Raw genomic sequence first — 27,604 nt, forward strand, 5'->3', positions numbered from 1 at the left:
AATACTTTTACTTCATACTTCATGCATTTTGATAATGACATGTGGGCGCTTGACGTCATCTTCTGCGTGTTCTCTATGGCGACCGAGAGTGGCGTCACTGACGCGATGGGCTGTTTTTCATATCTATCATGATTCATATCATGTTCAAGTAATTTTCACAATTTTTTGGAAGGGGGAGCTACAAGCGCAGCAAGTGATGAAGCTGTTTGCCTGCCTGGCAGAAGGACCTCTCGAAAGTCAAAGCTCTACTAGACTACTCTCTAGTCTAGCTTCACTGTCTTTCCGGCACGGGATACGTGTGTAGTGGGTCGAATCTACTTGATCACACCCAGCCAACCAGAGATTTCTGCGTCCCTATTTTCAGACTTGTGACTGTGTAGACTAGGTAGACAGTAGAATAGAAGAAGTATTTACAGAACGGGACTTAGTGACCATGAGTGTGGAGAAGGCCCTCGCCCATTTGCAGTCGGGCCTTTCCGCCATGAGCGGTGGACACTCGCGTGCTTTCCAGAACCTGATACGCGCCATTGGAGAAGCCAAAACGCGAGATGTAAGTAAGCGTTTTGCGTAACTCCTGTCTCGTAATCAATTTTTTTGGTATACCCCCCCCCCCCCCCCCTAATTTAATTCCTCTGATTGTGTAGTTATCGGCTTTTGGAGGACGTCTTTTCCCTTCTGAATAGGTCGCACAGCACGATATTAAAAGGAGACAAGAGCACAAAAAGAAGGTTTACAAATGCCCCTTCACGAAATGTGTGATTTCACATGAGACGTACAGGTACTTTTTTTAAACTACTTTAGGTATTAAACATGGTGTACTCTCCAAGCACGGAAATACAATTCCCACTAGGGTGGACGCTTTTAAGCGATTTCACTGGTTCACTGGTTCACTGTTTGCTAGTACACTGTGGTCTGCGTTGGACGGACACTGCCATACACTGCCATACACTGCTCTGGCAAACCGTCAGCACATCAGGGGCGTAATGTGTCAGCTAGGGTGTGACTTGCGCTGAAGTTGTAGGTGTGGAGAGTAAGAGAGCTAGTGGAAAGGGAAAGGAAGGGGGAGAGACGTACGTAGCTGTATGTGTGTGTGAATGTCACTGTGAAATACATGTATAACGTTATACTTGTGTGGAGCTGCAGCCATACATGTGACAGCAAAGGTGAAGACACATTGTTGCGACGTACTATGCAACCAGCTAGCACGCACATATAAAGCACATAAATATTGTGTCATCAAGTGCGACAAGTCACATCTCGGTCAATGTTGCAATGTCAAAGTCAATTACCACACCCACACACTTCACACTGTGTTCAGGACCCAGGCACAATCCCTGCTTACAGCAGGAGGCTTCTATCATGAAGGAGCATTGCTTTATGTACATGTAGAGATGGTGTGCGCTAAGGGACAACTGTGTGGTTGGGAAGGCCTCTTTTACAGAATAAAACGAAATTTGTAAAAACTGTGTGGTGAGAATTGATGCATCATTGATGGGTGTAGAGGACTAGAGGTGCTAACGTGATGTGGGTTGTGTCATGCATACTAGTAGTGCTCACCCCATGGTGTGCCGGGTGCTTGAATTCCTGCCACTCTGCACTGTTCTTCAAAGCGCTTCCTGACGGTCCTCTCCATCTCACCAGCATACTCTTCAGCGTAAAGGAACCTTATGGGATTATAACATTTAGTAGCCTCTCCCCTTTCCCTTTTAACTAGCTCTCTTACTCTCCACACCTGCACGTGTAAGGCGCCGGTCACACATGCATGGCGCTTTTGCGACACCACCAAAGCTGCACCACAAAAGTTGGGATATCCCCGGATCACCATGGATACTGCGCCTGGCGCCACTGGCGCCACGGCGGCAATCTCAAAAGCGCCACAACCAAAAAATTGGTGGCGAAACACAAAAGCGGTAGTGCAACTTTTGCGGCGTTGTCGTTGTTGGATCTCTTGGATCTTGGAAAAATTAGTTTTTCATCTCTCGTCATGAAGTGGACTGCTGACCAAGAGCAACTGCTCCTCTCCCTCTATTTCGAGGTCAAGACAAGACACCATGACACCTGAGTCGAGTCCCATCCGACATGGGACTCGACTCAGGCGTCCACCGATGCTCAAGGAGCTTCCGCAAGATTCAAACGAAGAGAAATTGAACAACATGAATATTGAGGCAATCTCCATAGCTCTCCGCAGTCGCTGGTCACGACATAGTCGGCGATTCTGGGCGTTTCTGCGATCCATACCAGCGCAGGAAAGGAAAGACAACAGTGATAGGAATTAAAAATGAAACAGCCAACTCAGTCAAAATGCAACAAAGCAGGTAACTTCCTGAAGAATTTTGAGGCTACAGTATTTTTCAGAGAAAAGTTTTACGACACCTGTGGAGACCCGTGAAGCTGCGTGCGTACCAAAGCCTTTGCATGTGTGACCGCCGGCAGAAAAGAGCCGCAAAAGCGCCCACTGCCAGCGTGTTGGAGGCAGCCGCAAAAGCGGTGTCGCCGCCTGCATGTGTGACCGGCGCCTAAGGGGTCGTCCACAAATATCGATATTTTTTTAGAGAAGATATTCGTTCGTTTGGGGGGGGGGGGGGAGGGGTTTGGTCCCTGTTCATCTCGTCCTTTTGAAAAAATATCGATCTCTAACTTTGGGCGGGCACTGTGCAAACATGCAGTTGATGACCTACACAAAGTGAAAGTCAACCCCAAGAATACAGCCATGGCAAGGTTGAGAGACTGTGGCAATGTAAACCTTGGTGTATGTTGAATTTGGAGTTCCTGTTGGTCACGTTTCGCGAGAAGATTACACTTCATTAAAAAATATCGATACCCTGCATAAATGTGTGTATGTTCGTTTTGAGGGGGGAGGGAGGGGGTCCGAGGAGATATGAACAAATATCGTCTTGAAAAAAATATCGATATTTACGGACGGCCCCTAAGGTAACTGTTACACCCTAGCTGACACATTTCTCATCAACCAGTCACTGCTCTATTACACTTCAAGGTTTATCTTTTACAGTTCCTCTTTGTTTGCCTTTAGTTTGATTTACAACCTGAGGATAGGCCAAGTCTGAAAAATTGGTGTCAGAAGAGAAGGGAGTAACAGTTATTCCCGTAGCTATGCAGAAGACGTTACTTCAGTAACGTCTGGCGCTAGCCAGGGTCCACACAGCTTTAATTTGGTATTTGTGTGTTTGTTTGTTTGTTTGTTTGTTTGTGTCACGCCTGGCGCTATCCCGTATCTGTCCCGTACCGTACCGTACCATCAAACACAGCTGGCCACATATACAGCTGGCCGCAATATTCAAATAGGGCTTTCAAACGCAAGATCATAACGTGAAGCAACTTGGAAGAATGGGTATGAATGCGAAGTGTATGGGGGAATGCATGTAGGGCGATAGTGCGGGTTCGAATCCCAGGATATGCCTTAAAGGGGAAGTTAAGGCAAAAATTAAAATTTCACCAGTTGTAGTTTTCGGGGTGCTGAGTCGAATGGTCGTGGTCCGAGGAAGCTGAGACGCTCCCTTCCTACTTGAATCCCAATCGAACTCGCGCACTTCCACCGAAACTGGGTGACTGCGCCCTACTAGATGGGGATTTGTATGCAAAATGTCACTAAAAGCGCCATTTCGTTCTTATAAAAGCACGGATGACCGCGATTGGCCCATATGTTGTAGTCTTTTGGACGCTGAGTCGACTGGTTTTGGTCCGAAAAGGCTGCGATGCAGCGTTCCTCCTTTATTCCCAATCGAACATGGTTGAACAAGCGGTCACGTGCTCCTGCGTACGCCAGTCACCTGGCCACCGTGCCCGCAGGGTACAACTTACTAGCCTGTTTGACCTTTTTTGGGTGCAGTCCTGTCACTCGAGTTGAACTCGAGTTGAACCTTGGTGTGAAATTTGTCGCCTGCTGGCGTGGTGACAAGGTGATTTGGGCACCCAGGAGCACGTGACCGCTTCTTCAACCATGTTCGATTGGGAATAAAGGAGGAACGCTGCATCGCAGCCTTTTTGGACCAAAACCAGTCGACTCAGCGTCCAAAAGACTACAACATATGGGCCAATCGCGGTCATCCGTGCTTTTATAAGAACGAAATGGCGCTTTTAGTGACATTTTGCATACAAATCCCCATCTAGTAGGGCGCAGTCACCCAGTTTCGGTGGAAGTGCGCGAGTTCGATTGGGATTCAAGTAGGAAGGGAGCGTCTCAGCTTTCTCGGACCAAGACCATTCGACTCAGCGCCCCGAAGACTACAACTGGTGAAATTTTAATTTTTGCCTTAACTTCCCCTTTAAAAAAAATAGGAGAATTGAAAAAATTGTAACATCCCTATGCTTTTTTTGCCGTCATTAAGGCGGTAGACGGTGTCGTATTACCCTCGATCGTACCTGTCCCGTACCTATCCCGTACCGTACCATCAAAGACGGCTGGCCACAATGCATATTCAAATAGGGCTTTCAAATGCAAGATCATAACGTGAAGCAACTTGGAAGAATAGGGAGGTTCCGGAGTACGACTTTTCGTGCCAAAATCCGTAGAGGCGCTACGGACTTTTTAGACGTCGTTTTCGAGCAGTGAAATGTTCCGGAGTACGGAACTTATGTGTTTGCCGTCATTGCCTAGGTTACGATCGCAAACACGTCACATTCCCGCGCTATGCCTTTTTATTTTGAAAATTGTACCGAAATCGAAACTTCCCGCGGAAAATCCATGTTTCTCGTACCAAATTTGTACGCGAAAAATCTTTCTGCACCCGATGACGCAAAATCTCCATACGAAACATGGTTCGTGTGAAAGCCAGTCCACACGGATTCTCCGTGCCGAAAAATCGTATGGAGCATGCCTGGAAAAAATCCGTAGCGCCCATACGGATTTTGGCACGGAAAATCGTACCCCGGAACCTCTCTATTTAGTATGTATGCGAAGTGTATCGGGGGATGCATGCAGGGCGCGCGATAGTGCGGGTTCGAATCCCAGGTTATGTCTTTTAACCCTATAACGCCTATAGGGCGGATATATCCGCCTGACTGTACAGTGCATGCTGAGGTGACTTCAAACTTTCGCCATTCAGTCAATCCTTGTTCGAATTCAACAAACGAAAGGTCTAATCGTATTAGAAAAGCCTCAGCTGTCGGCTCCAAACACCCTAAGACGATCCGATGTCATGGCGCAGAGTTATGACACTCGAACGGAATTCGCGTGGGCGAGTCGGCTCGCGAGGCGTAAAATTTGAAACGCCAGCAAGGGATTTTCCCTGACTCGCTGGCGACGCGTGCACGACTGGCATACGTCATTTTCAAGCTGCATTTTGAAGCTCTCTCCTGCAAAAAAATTGACCGTTCTGCGATCGATATTGTTGAAATGGCTGAGAATTTAGTACCGCGCTCGCAGGTCTGGCATTGGAGCGCTCAGATCGCGCTGCGGCGTTACTCCTACGACTCTATCAATTGCGAACTGGGTATGGCTGTGTTCGTCTTGGAGAGAGCTTTCCATAGAGCCCTAGATTGTTGGAATACTCCAAAGGATATCGAAATTACAGTCAGATGAAAATGTGAGTTTGTGAATTTCATGCGTCTCCTGAAATAATTTAGGCACTAAAGGGTTAAAAAAAGAATTAAAAAAAAAAATTATAACATCCCTATGCTTTTTTTTTGTCTAGGTCATCAAGGCAAAAAAGCATAGCGTAGGGCCCTGAGCTTCCAAGCTCTCTCGTTTAGCAGCGGAGAGACCATTGATTTGAGTGTGTGTTCAGACTAAGTACAACAAAATTGATAAGAACCCCCACCCCAGAAAGCGAAAATCCTTTTCTAAAGCAACGCAGTGTCGAAACGAATGGCAACGCACAAATGGTCCTGGGTAATGATACCACGGCAAATTTCAACTGCAATGGCGGCAGCAAGCTCCAAAGAGGTGGGTTTAGTAGAGACAAGCCACCACTGCAGTTACTACTTTGATCCACTGTGCCAAGTAATGTCTGAGCATACAAGATGTTCATCTGTTCTGACTAGACTACAAGCTGAGCGATGGCAACAGGGGCAACATGATTGTAGGGTGGATACAGCGGGAATGGCTCGGAGCACTGCCTACTGGTCCGTTCCAGCTAGATATGGACTGTAGAGTTAGTGGTGTTACCATTAGTGAACCTTTCACTCACAGTAGAATTATCCGCACATCCGATTTGTGCTTGAAGAAGGTCTCTTTTGCCAATGGCTGGTGTAAAGGTCTTTTGGGGCAGGAAAGCCTTATGAACCCTGTGTCGGAAAGTGAGCTGGTCCGGGCATGACAACAGTCAACGACACTGTCTTGTCATTGTACTGATCTACTACCGTATATTATGGACAGAGGACTCGGTGTGTGAGTGTGCATGGGTGCGTGCGTGTGTGAATGTCTACAGTTTATTTTGTAGTGTATTGTGGAATTGTTGACTCAATCCTGGACTATTGTACTGTGCTTGTCATTTGTTGTTGTTGAATTCTTTATTCTCACGATGGCACCATCGCCAATAAGAGATATTTTGTTGCTGTTGTTGTCGTCGTCGTCGTTGTTGTCATTGCTGTCGTTGTTGTGTGTTCTGATCTAATCTACACAGGAAGAAGATCGTATTATGCGGCGGGAAGTTCAGGCTCTCAAGGAGCTCTGCGCACACCCTGACCTGAATCCTGTATGTCCACTATTTGCGTTGTTTTGCATGGTGCAGCATGGCTGTAGACATAACCCTCTGCTCAGTTTATCAATTAGTGCCCTGCAGCCTTTCTATACTTTGTACTTTGTGTGTGTGTGTGTGTGTGTGTGTGTGTGTGTGTGTGTGTGTGTGTGTATGTGTGTGTGTGTATGTGTATGTATATGCATGTCTGTGTGTATGTCCATGTCTGTGTGTATGTCCATGTCTGTGTGTATGTGCATGTCTGTGTGTGTGTGTGTGCATGCATGTGTCTGTCTGTGTCTGCGTGCGTGTGTGTGTCCGCGTGCATGTGTGCGTACTGAGAAGCTTTCCTGTTGTCCTGCTGCTGGTGTGGTGTGTCTATGGTGCAGAAACAGCGCAAAGAAGTTCTCGTTCGCCTGCTGTACTGTGAGATGCTGGGCCATGACGTATCCTTTGGTCACATCCATGCTGTAAAATTTGCACAGCAGACGACATTGGTGGAGAAACGTGTTGGTACGTATGCGGCTAGTGCAGAGCAATGTTCTAGTTTTCTTGCACTAACCTCCACTTTTCGCTCCAGTATCTTAGCAAATCTAATGTTCATGTGATACCAATACCTCTGCTTCTGTCTTGGTATGTTGGTGACCTTGTGCACCAGTTGAAGCTAGTGTCAATGACATTTGAAGCAGCTGTTGGTTGTCTCACACTCTGGCTAGAGACTGTTCGCTCAATTGCGGATTGAGTATGTTCAGTGACGCTTAGCCCAGCGTTTCCACATGTATACACAATGCTCCAGATGTACACTGAACAGCCAACGCAACACTATAGCCATGTACACAATACCTGTCAGCTCGAGATAGATTGTATGAGGCTTCCTGGACGAGCCAGGCTATGTTGGCTCTGGGACACGTTCAGGTAGCCTCGAAGAGACGGGGAGACCGTAACAGCACGTGGCATGCCATGCGAGGCTGTAAACTTTGCACTGATTGTGTAATGTCTCTAGTCTTACTGGGAGACATTGGGCCAGGCCCTTTATGGAAGCTATGGCATGGGAAAGGTGAAAATCAATATGAGAGAGCACACTGGGATTGTGAATTGTGTGTGTGTGTGTGTATGCGCGTGCGTGCACGTGTGTGTGTTTGTGTGTGTGTGTGTGAGTGTGTGCGTGTGCATGCGTGTGTGTGTGTGCGTATGTGTGTGTGTGTGTGTGTGTGTGTGTGTGTGTGTGAGTGTGTGTGTGTGCGTATGTGTGTGTGTGTGTGTGTGCGCGCGTGTGTGCGTGTGTGTGCGCGCGCGCGCGCGTGTGTGTGTGTGGATATTGTGTTTGTGTGTCATTAGGTTACTTGGCCACGTCTTTGTTCTTGCACGAGAACCATGAACTGACCCTTCTGTTGGTGAACTCTCTACAGCGGGTATGTGCAACTCAGAGCAGTGAACACAGTGTCTGTATGTGCTCTACATAGCAACTCCGAGCAGTGAACACAGTGTCTGTTGTTTGCAATGCCTCTACGATGGTTGTGTCTTGACTTGCTACATGGACAGTTAAAGAACTGTCGAAATAGCAAACGACGGAAATGCATTTGACTGTCCTCTAGGAAGCGATGCGCCCACTCACTCTCAGTTGTGCAGACGCGACATGCACATGCACATCCAGTCATAATCTTTTCTCTCTCCAATACGTTCATTCCACTCTCATTTTCCATACCTGTGTACATGGCCAGGATCTGGAAAGTACGAACATTCTGATAGTGTGCTCTGCAATGACGGTGATCAGCAAAGTGATTGGCAGTGACATGGTGCCAGTATTCGTACCCTTGATCAAGAAGAAGCTCACACACCAGCGGTAAGCATGCTGCACTGGTCACTGATCACCAAAGATGTGCGCAAAATCAATGTGTTGGACGACAAATAGATGGGCATGCCGTTCTGGCATGGATTTTGACTTGATTTTGAGTGCTACTTTTTTTTACCGCAATGTACCTGCAGATTTGGTATATGCCTTGTTACATGTTGTCATCGTCGTCATCCATACCTGCAGATATGCACTGTAGTAGAGGGTTTGTTTTGCGACTGTTCAACTCTATATCTACCTGGCCTAGTCACTGGTCCCTAGTGTAAATCCAGTTTGAATAGCACCAAATCGCACTGTTCTACAAAGTTTACTGCTGTGTGTTTTCAAACTTCGCAGCGAGATAGTGCGCAAGAAGGCGGTGATGACACTGCACCGCATCTGGTGCATGGCGCCCACGCAGCTCAGTGACATCCAGGACATTTGCCGTCAGGTGCTGTGCGACCGTGATCCTGGCGTCATGGCTGCTTGCCTGCACATCTTCCATGACCTGATCTGCGTGAGTTGGACGTCTGAAGAACTTTTGTGTCTTGCCGTGTTTGTACTTTGTTCTTTATTTCCGTCACTTCTTCAATAAACCCTACCTTGGATGTATCATCAGATGTTGGTCAAAGTGCTCTATTACTGATTACAGTGGAAGGCAAAAGCATATCTGGATGCGATGGTTTTGCTATATTTGTGCCTGTGGCTATACTTGTACCGTACCTCCGCTTTTGTCATGTCATGCTTTTTTCTGTTCCGCTTCCGATCCTTTGAACATCGCTGAAGTGCTATATGTGTGCTTGTGCGTGCATGTGCTGCTTTTGTCGAATTTTGCGGGTATGACCATTTTAGGAAGCACCGGAAGAGAACACTGATCTAACTTCGTCATTTGTCAGCATTCTGAAGCAAATTGTAGAAGGCCGCCTGCCGCATGAGTTTGACTACCACAACATGCCTTCGCCATGGACACAAATGAAGCTTCTCCGCATCTTAGCCATGCTGGGCGCTGATGATCTCAAGTAGGTGACGATGAAATGAGTGAATTTAAGCAAATCTCGGCACATTGAAGTGTGCATTCGCGTGCACACACATACACACACACACACACACATACATACACACACACACACACACACACACACACACACACACACAATTTACTAGTATGGGGCGAACCTGATCAAGTGAGACCACCGATTGAGAAAGCGTTGGCGACCACGACAAGATTGCGAGGGCTTGGAACCCAGCTACTGTTTGGCATCGGAAGCTAATGAGGTGGGCCACTGAGGCATCATAACGCGATAATACAAAACTGCTGAAAAACAACGCTGTCTTGACAAGGAACCAGCCTGACTACAGAGAAACAACAATTATACCACACCCGACTTCTAGAACAAAGCAGTTTGGATAACAGCAGCAGCACCGCGGATTTGATTCTCACGCTGAGTGCATAATTGCCATGTGTCACACCTTGGCGATAAAAAAAGATACGCCTTTTTCCGTGCTGTAATTCTACTTTTGCCTTCAGTGCGTATGGAAGTGTGTACAGTAAAACCTGTCAAGGCGACCACTCTGATAAGGTGACCACCTCTCCTAGAAGATCACTACAACCAGGTCCCAGCTGTGTTGTTTCCAGTCAAATGACCCTGGATATGGAGACAACCTGTTCACGGGAACCACATTTTGAAAGTCCCTTGAGCGGTCGGCTTAGACAGGTTTCACTATGTACATGCACATGTACATGCTCCTGTTGCTGTGCCCCCTTGTCCACCATTTGCAATGCTAGAACTGTATATAAAAGGTAAAATAATAACCATGTCAATGCAGCTGATGGCAGCGTTATGGGCTGGCCGTCGAGCATACAGTACTGTACTTGTAGAATGAACGGATAAACGTAAAGCGTGTGTATTGTTTGCTGCCCTGCTTCTTACTGTTTGTAGAGCAAGCGAGATGATGTATGAAGTGCTCAGCTTGACGTTGACAAGAGCTGACACTGGCAACCCGATTGGATATTGTGAGTAATTTTCAAAGAACTAACATCATGTGCTGGTGTTCCTGGTACGGTGTGTCCATGTTCTCAATGGTGCACACTCATGTAGCTTGTAATCTGCATTATCTCCATTGCACCTGTCTAAGTCTTGTTTGTTTGTTTGTGTTTGAGTGCTATTACTACTTGTACACAAAATACTTTCTAATGATGTGGTCCGAACAGCAAACAGCAATTTTCATTGGTTGTATTTTGATGTACATTATGTCACACATGATGTCATTTCAACGCATTTGTTTGTGTCTTTTTCTCCTTGGTCGTCCGCTCCCAGCCGTTACTTACGAAGTGATCCGAACCATCACGTCCATCTACCCCAACTCTCAGCTTGTCGAGAAAGCAGCCAAGTCGCTGTCTCGCTTCTTGACGTCGACGAACAACAACTACAAGTACTTTGGTGAGCCTTCGGTGTATGCTGGTGCTGTTTACATGTTCACTTATGTGACCGTGTAGTGAAGCGTGTTTCTTTCGTTCAGGTACACGACGGTTCATGTGTGCTGTTTAGCATTCGAGTCCAAGCGTAAGAAGTGTGTGATATGGTGTGTGTGTGTGTGTGTGTGTTTGTTTGCATGCTTATTCAGGTATCACATTGCTTGCTTCTATAGTTCAGGTCGATCCCAAGTATGCTGCCGATCATCAGATGGTTGTGATCAACTGTCTTGATGATCCGGATGAGACGCTGAAGAGGAAGGTATGTCTCTTATCTACCGATAGCTCTTGTTCAATTTTTTCTTCATTCCTCTTCCATCCTTGTTTTGCTGTCTCTTCCACTCTCTCCGAGACATACACTAGAACTTAAAAGTATAAGTACCCTGGAAATATAATACTATTGAACTGTTTTTGAAGGACCCTTCATAATAGTTTAGGAGCTTCAGGAACTGCATCTGCGCCTAGATCTTTGAGGGCGATGGCATTTCCACTGATGCGGAATGTTCAGTTTCACCACGCAAACCTTGATATTTTTTACATAAATAATACACCTGTCATTTGACCTCGAATCGGATTTATAGTATCTCGGCTTTGGAAAATTTATTTTTCATTGCTATCAGGTTCGGCCTCATTTCCTCCTGTGCTGATGAGTCCACAAAGGACGAAACAGTTCTGTCCGCAGATTGAGTAGTATCTGGGCTATAAAGTACATGTCAGATGTTCACATGTCGGAACTCCAGTAGACATGTTTTCTTTGAGGAACTCGGAGAATAACCATGGTTGTGATGCTCTATGGCAGTACCGCTGTTGCTGGTCTGGGTCGTCCAACCATCAGGTTTTGACTGCTGTATGTTTTCTTCCCTGTGTGTGTGTGTGTGTGTGCGTGTGTGCGTGTGTATGTACGTGTGCGTGTATGTACGTGTGTGTGTGTGTGCGGTGTGTGTGTGTGTGTGTGTGTGTGTATGTGTGTGTGTGTGTATGTGTGTGTGCATCTGTGTATCTGTGTGTGTGTATGTTTGTGCATGCATGCATGCATGCCTGCTTGCTTTCTTAGACTCTTGATCTTCTCTACCACATGACCAATCCACACAATGTTGAAGTGATCTGCGAGAGACTAGTCTCCTACCTCAGGAGCACTGTTGATGATTTCTTCCGTGCTGATCTGGTGGCCCGTGTCACTGAACTTGCTGAAAAATATCCTCTCTCTATGCACGGTGTACGTATTATTATTATTCTTTTATTCCACGATGGCGTGACGCCAATAAGGATGATTGATAAGTGCGATAGAGCTGGTACTAGCCAGAAACAGCTAGATGGAAATTAACCGGGGAGGCAAGAAGCAATGGATTATGAAAAACAAGCGGGGGCAATAACGTTAGCAGGGGTGATCGAGATAGTTAAGTACACGTTCGAGATATCAGAAACCAGGGGATGCGCGGAGCAGGAACAGGTACTGCTCAAAAGGAGACTGGATGCATTGTTTCGGAAAGAATTTCTACGAGGTTGGGTTGTGACGTGTGTATGTGTGTGTCTGTGTGTGCGTGTGTGCGCGCGCGCGTGTGTGTGTGTGTGTGTACTTCGCGGTATTACTATTGGTGTCTATGTGCAGTGTATGCTTTACAACAAATTAGGTGTGTAGATTTGAATGTAACCGGTAGTAACTGTCTACCATTTTCATTGGGCAGATGTGCTCCTTAACTCATTTTGCTTACGTTTGCTCCCAACAACTCTTGGTTCATGCAAACAATGAACGCCGTGTTTGAGCTTGGCGGTTCATTGGTACGGCCTGAGGTGGCACACAACCTCATGCGCTTGTTGGCAGAAGGTGAGACGTAAGACTGTGCCACGACCTGGCATGTTCCATGTGTGTGTTGAGTTCAGGTTGCTGTTTAGGGAGGAAGGTGTCACGAATCTAATCTTCTCACCATCACACTGTTGTATAATATGCTCGTGTCTGTACAGATGTGCTCTGCGTGCAGTGAATGCAGACTTCAGTTTGAAAGGCATTGGGAAAAAAATTAGATCCTGATTTTCTTGGATCTAGCCGTGCCCGTCGCTAAATCTTCACATACCAGTGTATCGTACAGTGCACTAGAATACAGACACATCAGTTCTACATGTACATGCACTTTGGCCCTTGATTAGATCACAATCAATATTACATTTTCAAGAGTACCGTATTTCCCCGAATATAAGTCGCACCTTTGTACACTAAAATTCAACAGTAAAAAAAGGGGTGCGACTTGCAATCAAGCATGACTTACTACTGATGTCAATAATATCAAATCAATATGGCTCAAACCTGAGAATGGGGGTGCGACTTATAATTGAGTGCGACTTATAATCGGGGAAATACGGCACATGGAAACAAGCCTGTACGGCTCTAGTGGGTTGCTGTCATGGTGACGTTCCTGGATTACATCATTTTAATGATGCAGTGCGTGTAAGCAGGATTCATGTAGGTCTTCTGCTGCTGGACAACTGGCAACTGCAGCTCAGCTACACGCACTCCATCGCTTGCTGCTGCCGCTTTTCTGCATCAACTATGATGTAATCCAGGCATTTTGCCGTGACATGCACCCATGCAGGAGGCGCACAGTCACTCTGGTCTCCACGTACATAGTCTTGACAATTTCTACATGTACATGGTGTGGTTGTGCTCTTTGCCTATGCATGTGCAGGCACTGAAGACGAGGATCAGGACTTGGAGCTGCGATTGTACGCTGTGGAGTCCTACATGGAACTAACCGACCACCTCATCCTGCCCAACATCTTGGTCAAGATCATGTGCTGGGTCAGTGGTACAAATGCCGATGTGCATGTTATTGTATTGTACATACTTGAATGTTGGTGTGCATGTGTCGCACGTACTTGTCTTGTGCGTACACCAGTGCAATACTGGTGTGCATGTATTGTACATGCAAGATGCTGGTTTTTTTATACATCGTGTAATTACTCAGCGTTATGTGCAATAGTAATAATAATATATTGTACATACATGTGTTGTGCACAATCCAACACTACACTGACTTTGACTGTGGCCAGCCAGTCTATCGGTTGCAGAAGACTTTGTTGCACGTACTGTACATGTAATGACCATGCACCGGGTCAGGGCCAGTAGGGAGTCGTGCCATCACATGTCATAGCTGCCTTTGACTGGAACGTGTGAGAAGAAGCAACCTTGAAGTGCGTGTACATGAAAACTGAACAACGGCAACGATGACGAGAGCAGCGACAGCAGCAAACAGCATGACCTCCACTTACTGGGGATATAGCTTATGCTTGTGTTTGTATTGCTCTATTTCTGTTGTGATAGGTTCTCGGGGAGTACTCCTATCTAAGTGAGGACTATTCCGCCAAGGATGTGCTCACTGCCCTCTGCAAGCTTCTGGACAGGCAGTATGAATGTAAGGAGCTTTAGTATCGCCTTATGGTTACATTATCTTAGCTAGTCTTCTGATAATTACATCATTGCAAGAAACTCTGAGTAGGAGACGGACTGATTTTCTTCCACTGCCCCCTATGCATACCTAATCTTGTTATCACATCTTTCTTGCTTTTTTGTTGCTGTAGCCAATGCTGAAACGCATGGTTGGATAGTATCGGCCATCTCCAAGATTGTAAGCCAGCAGAATCAACTACCAGGCGAAGTGTGGGCACGTGTCTCGAAGTTCCTGTCATCCGCGTCCACTGATCTACAGCAGGTAACCATAGTAACTTAGGCATATGCTGGCTATGTTGTGTAGGGTAGTACAAGGCCGCAATCAATGCTAAGTCTTGTGAAACACGTGGCTGGGCGCCGTTCTCTTGGCGCATTGGCTCACTCGTTGGACAAGGTAGTTGTCCTGGCAACCGGGTCGCACTTGGGTGTGTGCTGCTTGCATGCTGCTTGCATGCGGGTACAGACACTCAGCGTGACAACGTGTTGCCCTGCGTCCCTACCCGCTGGCTTCAGGATAAAAACTGGGCGGGTTGTGCTTCCATGCAAGTCATGTGATGTATGATAACGGTAGTACACTGTAATTTATTTTTGTTTCAACTTTGAATCACTGTGTTTGTGTCCACAGTGTTACGTGTGGGGTATAGGGTTAAACTTGTCTCTCAATGGTTCTGTTTCTGGATGTGTGTGTGTGTGTGTGTGTGTGTGTGTGTGTGTGTATTTGTGTGTGTGTGTGCGTGTGTGTGCGTGTGTGCATGCATGCTTTTGCAGCGCTGCTACGAGATGAAGCTATTATCAGCACAACCAGCTCTGATGCAGGAGGTCCTACCAACTGATGCAAGCTGTGAAGACCTGGAAGTAAGCACCACTAACCCACTGTGTGTACTCTGAACAGATGATAATACCCAGCCACCCATGAGCATTAAAAAAAATAAAAATAAAAATTTCACGGTTCGCGTGAGACTCGGCTGGAAGCCAGGTTTTCCGCATCCGTAGGAACGCCACCACCCTTCAAGGATCAAGGCGCAGATGCAGCTCCTAAAGCGGTGGGAGGTGAGTAGATCAGCTCACCAGCAAGTGGTCAAAGACCGAAAATCCCATTCACTGCATCCATGTTTTCCTCGTACCACATGTTTTATAGAGAATGCCATTGCTGTCGATGATGCGTGTGGTGAGCGTCTTCACTGCTTTGCCCTCTAAGACTGTTTTTGAGTTCACTGTATCTACTTGAAACTGTATACAGGAATTCCAGTTACTGGACTGGACGTGGATAATCACTGTTGAGTTTTAGTATCTTCAAAGCTCAAGCTCTAATGCCAGGATAGTCACACATTGTACCCTGAATACACTTTTGTCTTCCATGCTCACGCTTCATATGATCAGCACCACACCATTTGACATGGCCCATTTGTGTGTGTTTTTGAATTAGGTGGATGGGAGCTTGTCCTTCCTGGATGACATTGTATCTGACGCTATGGCTCGGGGCTGTCCTACTTACAAACCAGCTAGCCAGCGTAAATCTGCTTTCAAGCCACCTGATGAAGAAGGTGAGAGACTGGGTTTGTCTTTGCTTGGTCTTACTGTAAGATTGACCACAACATTGTTTGCTGCGCCGTCCCAGCACTAGTAGTTATGGCTTGTACGGTAGCATTGCTATAACGAATAGGTGTCTACGGCGTGTGTGTGTGCATGTGTGCGTGTGTGTATGTGTGCATATGTGCGTGTGTGTATGTGTGCACGCGTGTGTTCCTATGGCAGAGCCGCAAGAAGACAGTGGCCGTGTAGCTGGCCTGAACGTCACTCCCTACGCCGCGCCCCAGCAGTCGGCCGCTGCATCTGCTCTGTTCCGTGGATTGGCCGCCTCACCAGCTGCTCCCTCCAGTGCTTCTGCCGGTGAGGAAGCATCATCACATGCAGTGGTCAGCACGGTGGGTCAGTCGACAACAGCTGAGAGCACGGGTAGTGGTGATGACAGTCGTTCAGACGGTGCTAGTAGCGCCGGCGCCAGGTCATCACCGCAAGTCACTAGGTATGTTTTGTGTATGATTGCACCACATGGCCCGTGCATCTAGTATTTTGAAAAAGTGAACTTTGGTTGAGTGTTGCTGTCTGTCGAATTGCAGTCTGTGCTGCTTGTGGATGTATGCTTATCTATTAAAGTTACAACTATGTTCTGTTTACTTTGTCTTTGCTCTAGGCAAACCCAATCTGGCTTGGAAGTTGCTGGCCCACGCCTGTGGGGACGTGGAGGCTATGCCAAGAAGCAGACAGCTGTACCGGAGTCATCACCATCAGCTGCTGCTGCTGCTGCTGATGCAAGTGTGGCTGAGTGAGTTTGCTTGTTGCATGTTGATCTCATCCTGGCCTTTGACTTCTTTCTTTGGGGGCGGCCTGGCCAATTAAAGGCTTACAGTCCATTCATTGGAAACTGGCACCCTAACTTTTTGGTGTCTCTCTCACATACTTCAAAGTAGTTGTAGATATCGTGAAAACAACAGTACATCCTGCATTGTGTGACCCGTGCAATTACTCCTTCCACATTTGAGGCCAGAAAAGTCCAAGAACAGGGAAATAGAAATTCAGCCAGGTTTTACAAAATTAGGACAGGTATGCCATGGCAAAATGTATGGAGAAGCATTTAGGATTTTACGTCGGGCCCTAGACGACGGCTACTTTGGCCAACCGGACAACGAAGAAGTTGTGACCAAAGAGAATGATTTTATTTCTTGCGCATGCGTTTGTAGAATGACGTAATACTCAGTGAGTCAGGTCGCTACAGTACTCCCCCGCCAGTGGTGAGGTCGGGAGGAGCGAAGCACGATAAACAAGAAACAAGAAAGAGAAGAGAAAGGAAGCGCGGCATGTACAAGGCGGAAAGAGAAAAATATAATACAATATGTACAAGCGAGAGCGCTGCGTGTATGAAATTTGTTTGTGACGTGGCAAAAAAGGCCGAAACAAAATCAAAAATGCAGAAAGCGGAAATGAGAGAGATGTATGACAGAGGCGGGCTAACATGTCAGAGGTGTGTTAACGTGACAGAGGTGGAGAGCATGTCAGAGGCAGAAAGAAAGAAAAGAGGAAATGTACGCGTGACAGAGGAGTGTTATCGTGTCAGAGGCGGAAAGAAAGGAAATGTACGCGTGACAGAGGAGTATTATCATGTCAGAGGCGGCTGCATGTTGCAGGCTTGGCAGGATACCAGCAGGAGCGCTGCACTGGGGCGAGGCGTGCCGACTGAGGCGGGGACAGATGGAGGCGAGCGCAGCTCCATGGGGTCCGGTGCCGGGCGTGTGCCTGCGTGCGTGCACAGTGAGTGAGCTGGTACGACGGGTGGAGGTGGCCAATGTCCAGCTTGAGGCCAGGACGAAAACGACTGGACGATGTGCCGTGGCAGGATAGCGGGATATCCAGGTGGGCCGGGAGGGTGGCAGGGGCCACAGCAGCTCCGAGGCGGATCCAGTGACGAGTGGTGGTGAGGCTCAAGTTTTACGTCAACAGCCGGCGATTGACGGGATCCCGAGAGTTGAGGCGAGCAGGAAACTGTGGCGGGCCGAGCTCAGGGATGGCATGCTCAAAACTCCGAAGAGCGCAGCGTCGGGGGTCACCAATATAGGGTTTTACGTCGGGCCCTAGACGACGGCTATTTTGGCCAACCGGAGAACGAAGAAGTTGAGGCCAAAGAGAATGATTTTATTCTTGCGCATGCGTTTGTAGAATGACGTAATACTCAGTGAGTCAGGTCGCTACAAGCAGATTCAAAACCCAGATTTTTGAGATTTAACGTGGGGTTTTGATCCTCAATTCGGCCCAAATCCGACTTTCAAAAGCCAGCGGGCCAGTTTCCGATGAATGGACTGTAGACGATGCGTTCGTTGCTGACTGTTTTAAAACGGCTATTCTTGTGGAGTCCTGTGCTTATGGTTTGCATGTAAAAAAAATAAAAAATAAAAAACATCCGTGCATGGACTGTTGTAGTGGTTTGGTTCCTGGCAGGATGTGTCATGTTGGGTCATGTGCTGGTCACTGGTGGTGGCGTCGGCGGCAGTAAGAGTTCTCCATTTCTCTCAGGGTACGGAGGCTCAACTGCAACCACTTCCCACTATGATATCATTCAATTATTGTCAACTTGAGTCTCAGTGCAGGAAATATAGGCAAATAGCTTGGTCTCGGGCCATCATCATAAAGGACTGATTATGAAAACAAGTGTGTGGTGTACATACATACGATGGCTGATTGTGATACAATGTACAATACAATGACAGAGTGAAGAATACATTAGACTGGCAAAAACACAATATCTCTAGCACAGAAAGAAAAAAAGATAACTCTTGCAGTGATGCACTGTGACAATCATGCTAACTAATGCCGTTAGATCGGTGTTTGATTATGAAGTGACGTGAACTGTGAGCAGGTCTATGTCACTGAGTAGCAGAGGAACGGCTCAACTCGAGAGTTGACGTTGCCACTCTTGCAATTCGAAAAGCATCCCTGTACTGAATCCATGCACGGGGTCAAGTTTGTAATTTTCTTTTCTTTGCCCTTGCGTTCTCCTCTCTCCTTTGCTGATTTACGTATGTGTTGGCCATGCTAGACCGACATCTTCTGGTGATAGTCTTCAGACTGATGGAGGCTTTGCCTCACCCAGATCACCTGGTCAATTCGGTGCTACTGGCAAGTCTGCTGTAAGTATTCTGAGTGTTCAGCTGCTGTACTGCTCACAGCACACACACGCGCGCACACACACGCACACACACACACACACACACACACACACACACACACACACACACACACACTTAGTACCTGCTGCGCTGTTTGGTTGTGCCTATACTTTCATTCTGAACTGGAATTTGATTTGCTTGTTCACGTGCATGTCACGTGATATAGTCATTGTACTGTAGTTCAACATTATGCTGTGTGTGTGTGCGTGTGTGTGTGTGTGTGCGTGTGTGTGTGTGTGTGTGTGTGTGTGTGTGTGTGTGTGTGTGTGTGTGTGTGTGTGTGTGTGTGTGTGTGTACATGCACGTGTATACATGCACGTGTATATGTGTGTGCTGTGTGTGCACGCACATTCCTGGTGTATACATGTAGGCATCTGTTGAACCGACCTCCGCTGATTCCGAAGGTGGCGTTCCACTCACTGAAGAGGAGAGAAGCAAGCGTGAGCTGGCTGGTGCCATATTTGGGACTTCCAGTGCTGGCCGCGGTGCCGGTATCCTAACGGTAAGAGAGACAGAAAAAGAGAGAGAGAGAGATAGAGTGAGGCAGAGTGAGTGAGTAAGTGAGTGAGGGGCTGCCTTATTTCTCGCATGCCCTTTGTAGTGAATCACCACGATATTGCTGGTCTTGAACCTGTCACCCACAATTGAACAAGTGACTCTGCACAGAGTTATACCCAAACGTGTAATATTCCTACAGTCCTACACTCATCCTGCTTATACAGATAGCCGGTGCTAGATGACATTGTGGTGTACTGAATTGTTATACCCACTCATCTATCTCCTTGTGTAATAGGGCAAGGGCAAGAGTCGGGCTCAGAAACGCCGCCAGCAACAGCAAGCAGCCAATGCCAGTAGTAACACATCAGCTCTGTCACAATCCAATGTGGCAGCCATGAATGCCAGTTCAGCCTCGCCATCAGCTCAGCATGTTGCTGATGGTAATGCTGGTGGAAGTTCTCTGCTAGATTTGGATATGTTCTCTTCTGCTACTGGTACCAGTCATGGCAATGATTCTGTCGTGCCTGCAGCTGCCAGTCAGAACCAAGGTACAGTCTGGACATGTACAGTGCCTGTGTGGTCCCTGTGTGTTATTCCTCCGTGATGCCAGTGTGGTGCTTGTGTGTGTTTCTCTGTGTGGTATCTGTGTGATCACTGTGTGGTCCCGGTGTGGCATGTCAATATCTACATGTGTAGTGTATGGATATGTGACTGAATGTGTCTATCAGAACCTCGTCAACATAATATTGTTAGTCTCACATACACCACGAGCTCGGTTGCATAAAGAACTCGCTGTGCCCATGTACATGCCCGTAATATATTCTAATCGAATGGCCTGCAGATAATCCAGATATTCTGTATTGGATCCAACCCTTCCTCGACTGTTTCCAACTGCTTATTGCTGTCCTGGTTTAACTACTTCTTTTTTCGATTTGGCTGTTCAGGTGGAAGCTCTGCTGCAGTTGACCTGCTGGACTTGGACTGGGGCGGTGTAGCATCCGGTGGCACTGCCAACGCCTCGACTGGTTCCGGTGCAGCCAGTGTGGGCGCTACACAATTGATGATGAGTCCCAGTCCTGCTGCTTCTGCTGATCTCATGCAAGCTGCACCGGCTGCTCAAAAGTACGCACCCATAATTATATTATTATATTAACACTCTGGCATGGTGGGTGTGAACCAGCAGGTATATACGTAGAGCTCGAAGAGCTTCAGTGTGAACTGCAGTGTACAGCTACGCGAAAAGGACAAGATTTATACTGTAAGGGGTCCGTCCGTAAATATCGATGTTTTTTAGAGACGATATTCGTTCGTATGGGGGGGGGGGGGAGGGGGTTTTGACGCTGTTCATTGTTTTTGGCGGAAAAAATATCGATCTTCACATACGCTATTTTTAGGTATGTGTAGCGACCTGACTCACTGAGTATTACGTCATTCTACATACGCATGCGCAAGAAATAAAATCATTCTCTTTGGTCACAACTTCTTCGTTGTCCGGTTGGCCAAAGTAACCGTCGTCTAGGGCCCGATGTAAAATCCTAAATTGGTGACCCCGACGTGATATGAGTCAGGTCGCTACATATGCACCTTGTACTTGCTTGCCGCGGCTCGTGCACCATGCAGCATGCAGGCACTTGAACCTTGTGACTTGTACTACTACTAGTACTGCAGCACGTGGGGAGGGGGAGATATGAACAAATATCGTCTCTAAAAAAACATCGATATTTACGGACGGCCCCTAAACTGCCTAATGTTCGCGACGGATTAATGTTCGCTATTTTCGCGAGAAGAGCGTAGCTCGAATATTATATTGGCTAGCTTGAAATCGAGCTTCAACAGTGGGTGTATGTAGGTGGCCCCTGTGCTTCGCGAACTTTTGCCATCGCAAACTTGTTGGTTCTAAGAAATTTAACTCGGATGGTGAGCCAATTAAATTATGGTGAAGAAAGGAGGACAACATGTTACGAGTTATGACTAACTGTCCGCCAACGTAACCAGATTATACAGTCAGCGAGTGCGACAAAATGGCACAAAACTGACAAGGAGTACTAAGACATTCGGCGACCTGACACCTAGCTCCAACACTTCTCCAAGGCGCAAACCAACAACCTTCCAACTTGGAAGGCTCAGGTTCGGAAAGGTCCAAGAGGGGAAGGAAAGCGCAATGAAGAAGAGCACGAGCTACGCATCATGGCAACAAAGAATGCCGAAAGTTACTGGATGATGACGAAACTAGTAAGACTATTGGACAGACCGGCCTTACTACAACTCAACGATGCAAAGCAACAGACCACCCAACTTGACTGACTGTATAAGATCTGGTTACATTGGTGGACAGTTAGTCATAACTCGTAACATTTTGTCCTCCTTTCTTCACCATAGTTCTAAGAAATCGCGAAAATTTAGTGACGCGAATATTGGGCGATTTACAGTATTTCCGTGCTATACATACTGGGCGACTGCCACAGCCGGGGTCCACAGCCCTTTAAACAACCAAGAGGCACAAGAAGGCGGCTGCTCCAAACGCTGGCGCTCGAGCTTCCTGCCGACTGACCGACTGACACTTGATGGACTGAAGTCTTAATATCTCAAGAAGAACAAGTCATGACATGACCTTTGTGTCAAGATGCATGGTCGTGGTACGCGGATGTCGTGTACACGCACACGCATGTGCCACCTAACCAAACAAGCATAGTGAGTGCGTTGAGCTGCAGCTCTCTCGTGAGGAGAGGGCTGACCTGGCAGAGCACATTACCCACCTATAATCACATGACAGATCTACTTCTACAGCCCGGCAGGCCTCCATGGGGCCAAGGTTGAATTGGAATGTGTTCCTCTACAACTCTTTCGATAACGTTTTGCTCGTTCTTCCCTTGATTCTATTTGCAGTGGATTAGTTAATCTTCTTGACGGTATGGAGATCTCACAGCCGTCCACTTCACCTGCACCAGCTGCAGTAGATATTGGTGCAGCAACATCGCAACCACCCATGCAACCAGCACTGTCACAGTCTAGCAATGCGGTGAGTTTCTTCAAAGACATGCCTGTTTTTGTTCATTTTCTTTGTGTGCTTGTTCATTCTGGTGAATTGCGTGCTGTGACTGTTATGTGTGCATGTTGAGATGCATTTTTGTCTATTCGTCCGTTGTCTGTCTCTCTGTGTGTCCGCTGTTGTGGATATGTGGGAATACATGTACATGTATAATGTGCTTGTGTGGTGAATTGCACTGTCTCTGTGCCTTTCTCTCTTTTTCAAACAGGCGCCGGACACCTCATCGCCTAGTTTCTCATTTTTAGCACAGGAACCTTCACAAGACTTGCCAGCACCTCTCACAGCGACTCCGAACACGAACCAGCTGCCTGCGAGCCTGCAAGCGTTTCCTCACAATAGTATTCGGGAGGTGAGTTGTCTGTGTGTGTGTGTGTGTGTGTCTGTGTGTGTGTGTGTGTGTCTGTGTGTGTCTGTGTGTGTCTGTGTGTGTCTGTGTGTGTGTGTGTGTGTGTGTGTGTGTGTGTGTGTGTGTGTGTGTGTGTGTGTGTGTGTGTGTGTGTGTGTGTGTGTGTGAGTTGTCTATGTGTGTGTGTGAGTTGTCTGTGTGTGTGTGTGTGTGTGTGTGTGTGAGTTGTCTGTGTGTGTCTGTGTGTGTGGCAGTGCATACAGTCATCTGCCAGGGTAGGGGCATGTACATACAAGTACAGTTGCGCTCGGTGAAATCTGACCAAAAGTGCATATTTGGCTCTCGCAACGTGCACGGCCCTGGACACCCTGGAAGTGGTAGGAATGCGGCTGGACGTACACATGTACACGTACAGTGATGTAATCAGAACTGATCCAGGGCGTCGACTTTGCACGTCGGGTTGGATTTCAGTGAGCGCATCTGTACATATAGTGCATTCCACTATTGAGATTATGTATGTGGACACCAGACCGCAGGAAACCGGACTGAGGGCCAAGCAAAGCCAGCTGACTGTGACAGCTCTTGGTTTGTCTGTCGAAACTGAGGAAGTAAGTATTTACTACTTGTATGCACAGGTCTAACCTCGTTAGTACGACATAGGTTACAAGACAAACCTCATTAGTAGACAACGATACAAAATGCCCTGACACGTGAAATGCGTATATTCAAGTCCGGATAGTAGATAGTACTCGTTATAAGACAAAAATTGCCCCCCCCCCCCCCCCCCCCGGGTTGTCTACTAGCGAGGGTAGACCTGTAGTGCTTTTCTGAATCTGCCTTTGCTTCAGTGCCAGCCTTATTACAAGTAGTCTCTTCTTTCAAGTGCTGCATGTGTGGGTACAGCAGGGACTAATGCATGCTATTTCACTGGATTCGCTGAGGAGGCAAGAAAGGTACATGTGGAAAGGCGTTCGGTTCTCAATATCGTTGACCTGTAGGTTGCAATGGAGCGAAATTGGCGTGTCGGAAATTTTAAAATGGTTGAGACTGGACTGCTAGGACGTACAGTGCTGCTCAATGAAATCCAGTCTAGTCGTGTCACTCAAGTGTGCACCTTGCATCATTTTGCAGCCCAGTGTTCGCAGGTCTATGGCTGTGCAGCACCCAGCGCATACTTGATTGATACGACTGGATTTCATTGAGCAGTGCTGTACTTGTACATATGTCTGTGTCGCTACAGTTTGCATTCTTCGTCTGTGTCTTGTCTGCATTCTCCATGTGCGTGTTTGTGTTGTTTTGCTGCAGGATCTATGTGCTGATGATTCAGTTCGGCTGGCGGTGCAGCGTGTGTGGCGACCTGGTGCTGCCGTGTTTGTCTTTTACGTGACAAACAGCAAGCAAACAAATGTGGATGGTGTCAAATTCCAGATTCAACCGCCGTCTGCATTTCAGGTAATGTACACCACAGTGCAGTCTAGAACGTAGTCTGATGCTTCCTGCATAGTAACACTGTGCACTGCTATTCTGATGCTGTTTGTACTTTTTGGAAGTACATGTACTCCAGAGTGCTTGCTGTCGGCGAGGAGCAGTCTGCCAAAACTGCAATGCAGAATTGCGGCGACTACCATAGAGACTATCTTCATCAATAGTGTACTGTATTTGTTGGAGTATAGTGACCATTCCCTTCCTATTTGACCCTAGTTTGGACTGGAGCATTGACATTAAAAAAATTGACAGTTGATGCAGTGTTCCCCTGGGGATTTTGAGGCATAAACTGTGCATGCAGTGTGTACTGTACTACATTATGTATATAATAAATGTAGAGCCGAAGGATTTATTGCAATTACATACCAGTATAAAAACCGAGGTCCCCCGAGGTTTTTATAACTGGTATGTAATTGCAATAAATCCTGAGGCGACTACATTTATTATACATATGTTGACCTTCACTTTCCCTAAAAAGGAGTATTTTATAAACAGTATTTATTGGCCTTAGTGGTATTTTATAAACAGTATTTATTGGCCCAAAAGCCAATAAATACTGTTTATAAAATACTCCTTTTAAGGGAAAAGTGCAGTGCTGCATGGAAAAGTACAGTGGTATTTATTGAGTCAAGCAAATTTATTTGAATTTGATACTGTTGATGGTGTGGTCACTAATGAGTGTGGGTATTTATCAAAGGTCAATATATAGCCCAGCAAATACCGATACAGCACATTTCATGTTGATGACTCACGTCCCTTTCCGAGCTGACCTGCTTGCATTCGTTCTTTCATTTCCCTGCAGGCCGAATATGTTGACTCGTCTCCCGGTGTTTCTGGCTGGTCCGGTGTCACAGTCGCAGCAAGCCAAACGGTACGGACTCCACCTGGAACTACATATTCTTGTGCAGATTAAACTCGGATGGAGAGCCAAGTTATAGTTATAGTTGTTGTCGTCATTGCAAAAAGCCCATGCTGGTTTTCTTCTATTACCTCCACTACTAAGCGCTCATTGTTGTGGCTTATTTTAAAACAGCTAATACTTACTTCCATATACTGTATAAGCAGAAACATTCGTCTGGAATTTAATTTCGTCTTTTTCGTCCAAGGAGCTTTTGGACTAAATTAAATGCCGGACTAATGTCGATTTGTCCAGCTTTTCAATACACTCTCATGATCCATGGACGAAATTTACAACCGGACGAACTCCCTTTCTTTGGAGTTGGACGAAATTATTGACCGACGAAATTTTCTGCCTGTACAGTAGTCCTTGAAGAGCGCAGAATCCGCTGTACGTCAGCAAAGTATTGATATAAATATTGTGCGTTCTCTGTGCGTGTGGCAGGCGTGCTTCGTTCTCAACGTGTCCGGCAAGACGGTCGCGAAAACGATGGTGATGAAAGGCGAGCTGGCGTACCAAGCAGGTGCTGCCACGGCGGCCAAGCGGCAGATCTTCAGCATGAACATCCTCCTGTCGGATTTGTTGCGGTATGTATGATCCAAAATGTGCTTTGTTGTTTCCCCACTCTGAACGTGGCAATGTTGTACAAAGTTTGAATCCTGGTGGTGACAGTCAATTTTTTCTTCTGATTTTACCCTTTTCCATTCCCTCACCCTATGAATAGTAACTGTTGTACAGAGCTTTTCCCTATTGGTTGAATTGATCGTGGCCAGTTTTCTTTCTTCTTCTTCTTTTCAGCAGTTTGCATGAGATTCTGTCAGGCTGCTTTAAACTGTTTTGTTTCTCTTTGTCTCTGCATGTAGGACTGCATGTAATTCGCTTTTTTCCTGTGCTGTTATGCTCACAGGCCACTTGAAGTGACGACGAATGAGTTTGGTGGCCGCTGGGGCTCAACATCTCACGAGAGCAAGACAAAGCTGTCCACAAGCATTCCCGACCTACCCAGCTTTATGGAGAGAGTCCAGAACCGTATCCGCATTCATCCTGTTCAGATCATAGGTAGGTGTAATGGTGTCCACCTGGTCACTTATCCAGGATAAGCGGAGGGGGGGGGGGGGGGGGGGGGGGAGTAGGAGTCACAAAGGCAGCAGCACAAAATCAATGCAATGTTCATGTGTGTTTGTACTTGTACAGGAATGTATGTGTGTGTGTGTGTTTTGTTTGAAGTTTTATTTTACATCGCAAACCAAACGGGCATTGTGTGTGTGTGTGTGTGTATATGTGTGTGTGTGTGTGTGTGTGTGTGTGTGTGTGTGTGTGTGTGTGTGTGTGTGTGTGTGTGTGTGTGTTTGTGTGTGTGTGCGTGTTTGTGGGTGGATGGGTGGGCATGTGCTCTTTCTTTCAGGTAACGAGGCCATTGCTGCTGGAACCATCCTGGGCAATCCAGGCACCCACTGCCTGGTACACTCCAAGCTTGTCAGTGGGCAGTTGGACTTGTGGGTACGCTCGGCCAGCAATCTGCTGACAGAGTGCCTTGTTCAGTTTTCCTCCTCATCTCTCAGGTCGTAAGATGACTGTCTAATGCGTGCTCCATTGTCCGCACAAGACATTCGTTTCTCCCCTTGTCTTCGTCCTATATGCGTTGTTATATTTTCTAAGTGTCCATGAAATCCAAGCTAGACATTTGCACGTCAGCATAACTCATTCACTTTCACCCTCTAAGGCTCAAGGTCTCTCTACTGAGATTATCATTTTACCCATTTAATATAGTACGTCAAATTATTCCCTTTATTATTCACTGACTGTTACCATCTTGTTTTCTTCGGACTTTTCTTCTGATTGTCTTTTCACTGTGGATTTCTCGAGGTATGCACTGGCAAAACAACCCAGTCACTCACAATTGTCTTGTACCATACAGAGCCACTAACACATGGTGTGCTGGTAGTGTAGGGTACATAGTCATAAGATATGGAAGGTTTGGTCCAGTTTTTTGTTCACTTGTACACTCTTTTAGAATACTTTGCACGTGGCACGGCTCAGCAGAGTCTTATTGGACCCGTCCCTCTGTGGATCGGGTAGCTGTACAGGCAAGTCTATTATACGGCTTGGTTGTGTACAGTTTAGCACAGCTGTTTTGCTCTTCTTATGTTCGTGGCTTTGTGCCGGCGCATTGCCTTTAAAATATAGAAATTTACTTCTTTTGTTTAATAACATCAGGTGCCATGA

At 46.8% G+C, this 27,604-nt stretch overlaps 1 protein-coding gene across 1 annotated transcript; it reads left to right on the forward strand.

The window, feature by feature from the left end:
* Window positions 1-166: 166 nt before the first annotated feature.
* LOC135809245 (AP-4 complex subunit epsilon-1-like) lies at window positions 167-27,604 on the forward strand. The gene is made up of 30 exons (XM_065322543.1): window positions 167-550; window positions 6,582-6,653; window positions 7,025-7,148; window positions 7,974-8,047; window positions 8,357-8,478; window positions 8,824-8,983; window positions 9,319-9,485; window positions 10,407-10,480; window positions 10,785-10,907; window positions 11,092-11,201; window positions 11,994-12,133; window positions 12,652-12,764; window positions 13,621-13,733; window positions 14,256-14,346; window positions 14,513-14,643; window positions 15,150-15,236; window positions 15,808-15,925; window positions 16,137-16,407; window positions 16,576-16,707; window positions 18,973-19,063; window positions 19,473-19,604; window positions 19,896-20,148; window positions 20,545-20,722; window positions 22,487-22,619; window positions 22,858-22,998; window positions 24,301-24,447; window positions 25,283-25,351; window positions 25,823-25,965; window positions 26,286-26,437; window positions 26,784-27,604. Exons 1-30 carry the CDS (start codon window positions 434-436, stop codon window positions 26,945-26,947), a joined length of 3,942 nt encoding a protein of 1,313 aa, XP_065178615.1. The 5' UTR covers window positions 167-433; the 3' UTR covers window positions 26,948-27,604.

Source organism: Sycon ciliatum, chromosome 2, assembly GCF_964019385.1.
Source record: "Sycon ciliatum chromosome 2, ocSycCili1.1, whole genome shotgun sequence".
Taxonomy (NCBI): Eukaryota; Metazoa; Porifera; class Calcarea; order Leucosolenida; family Sycettidae; genus Sycon; species Sycon ciliatum.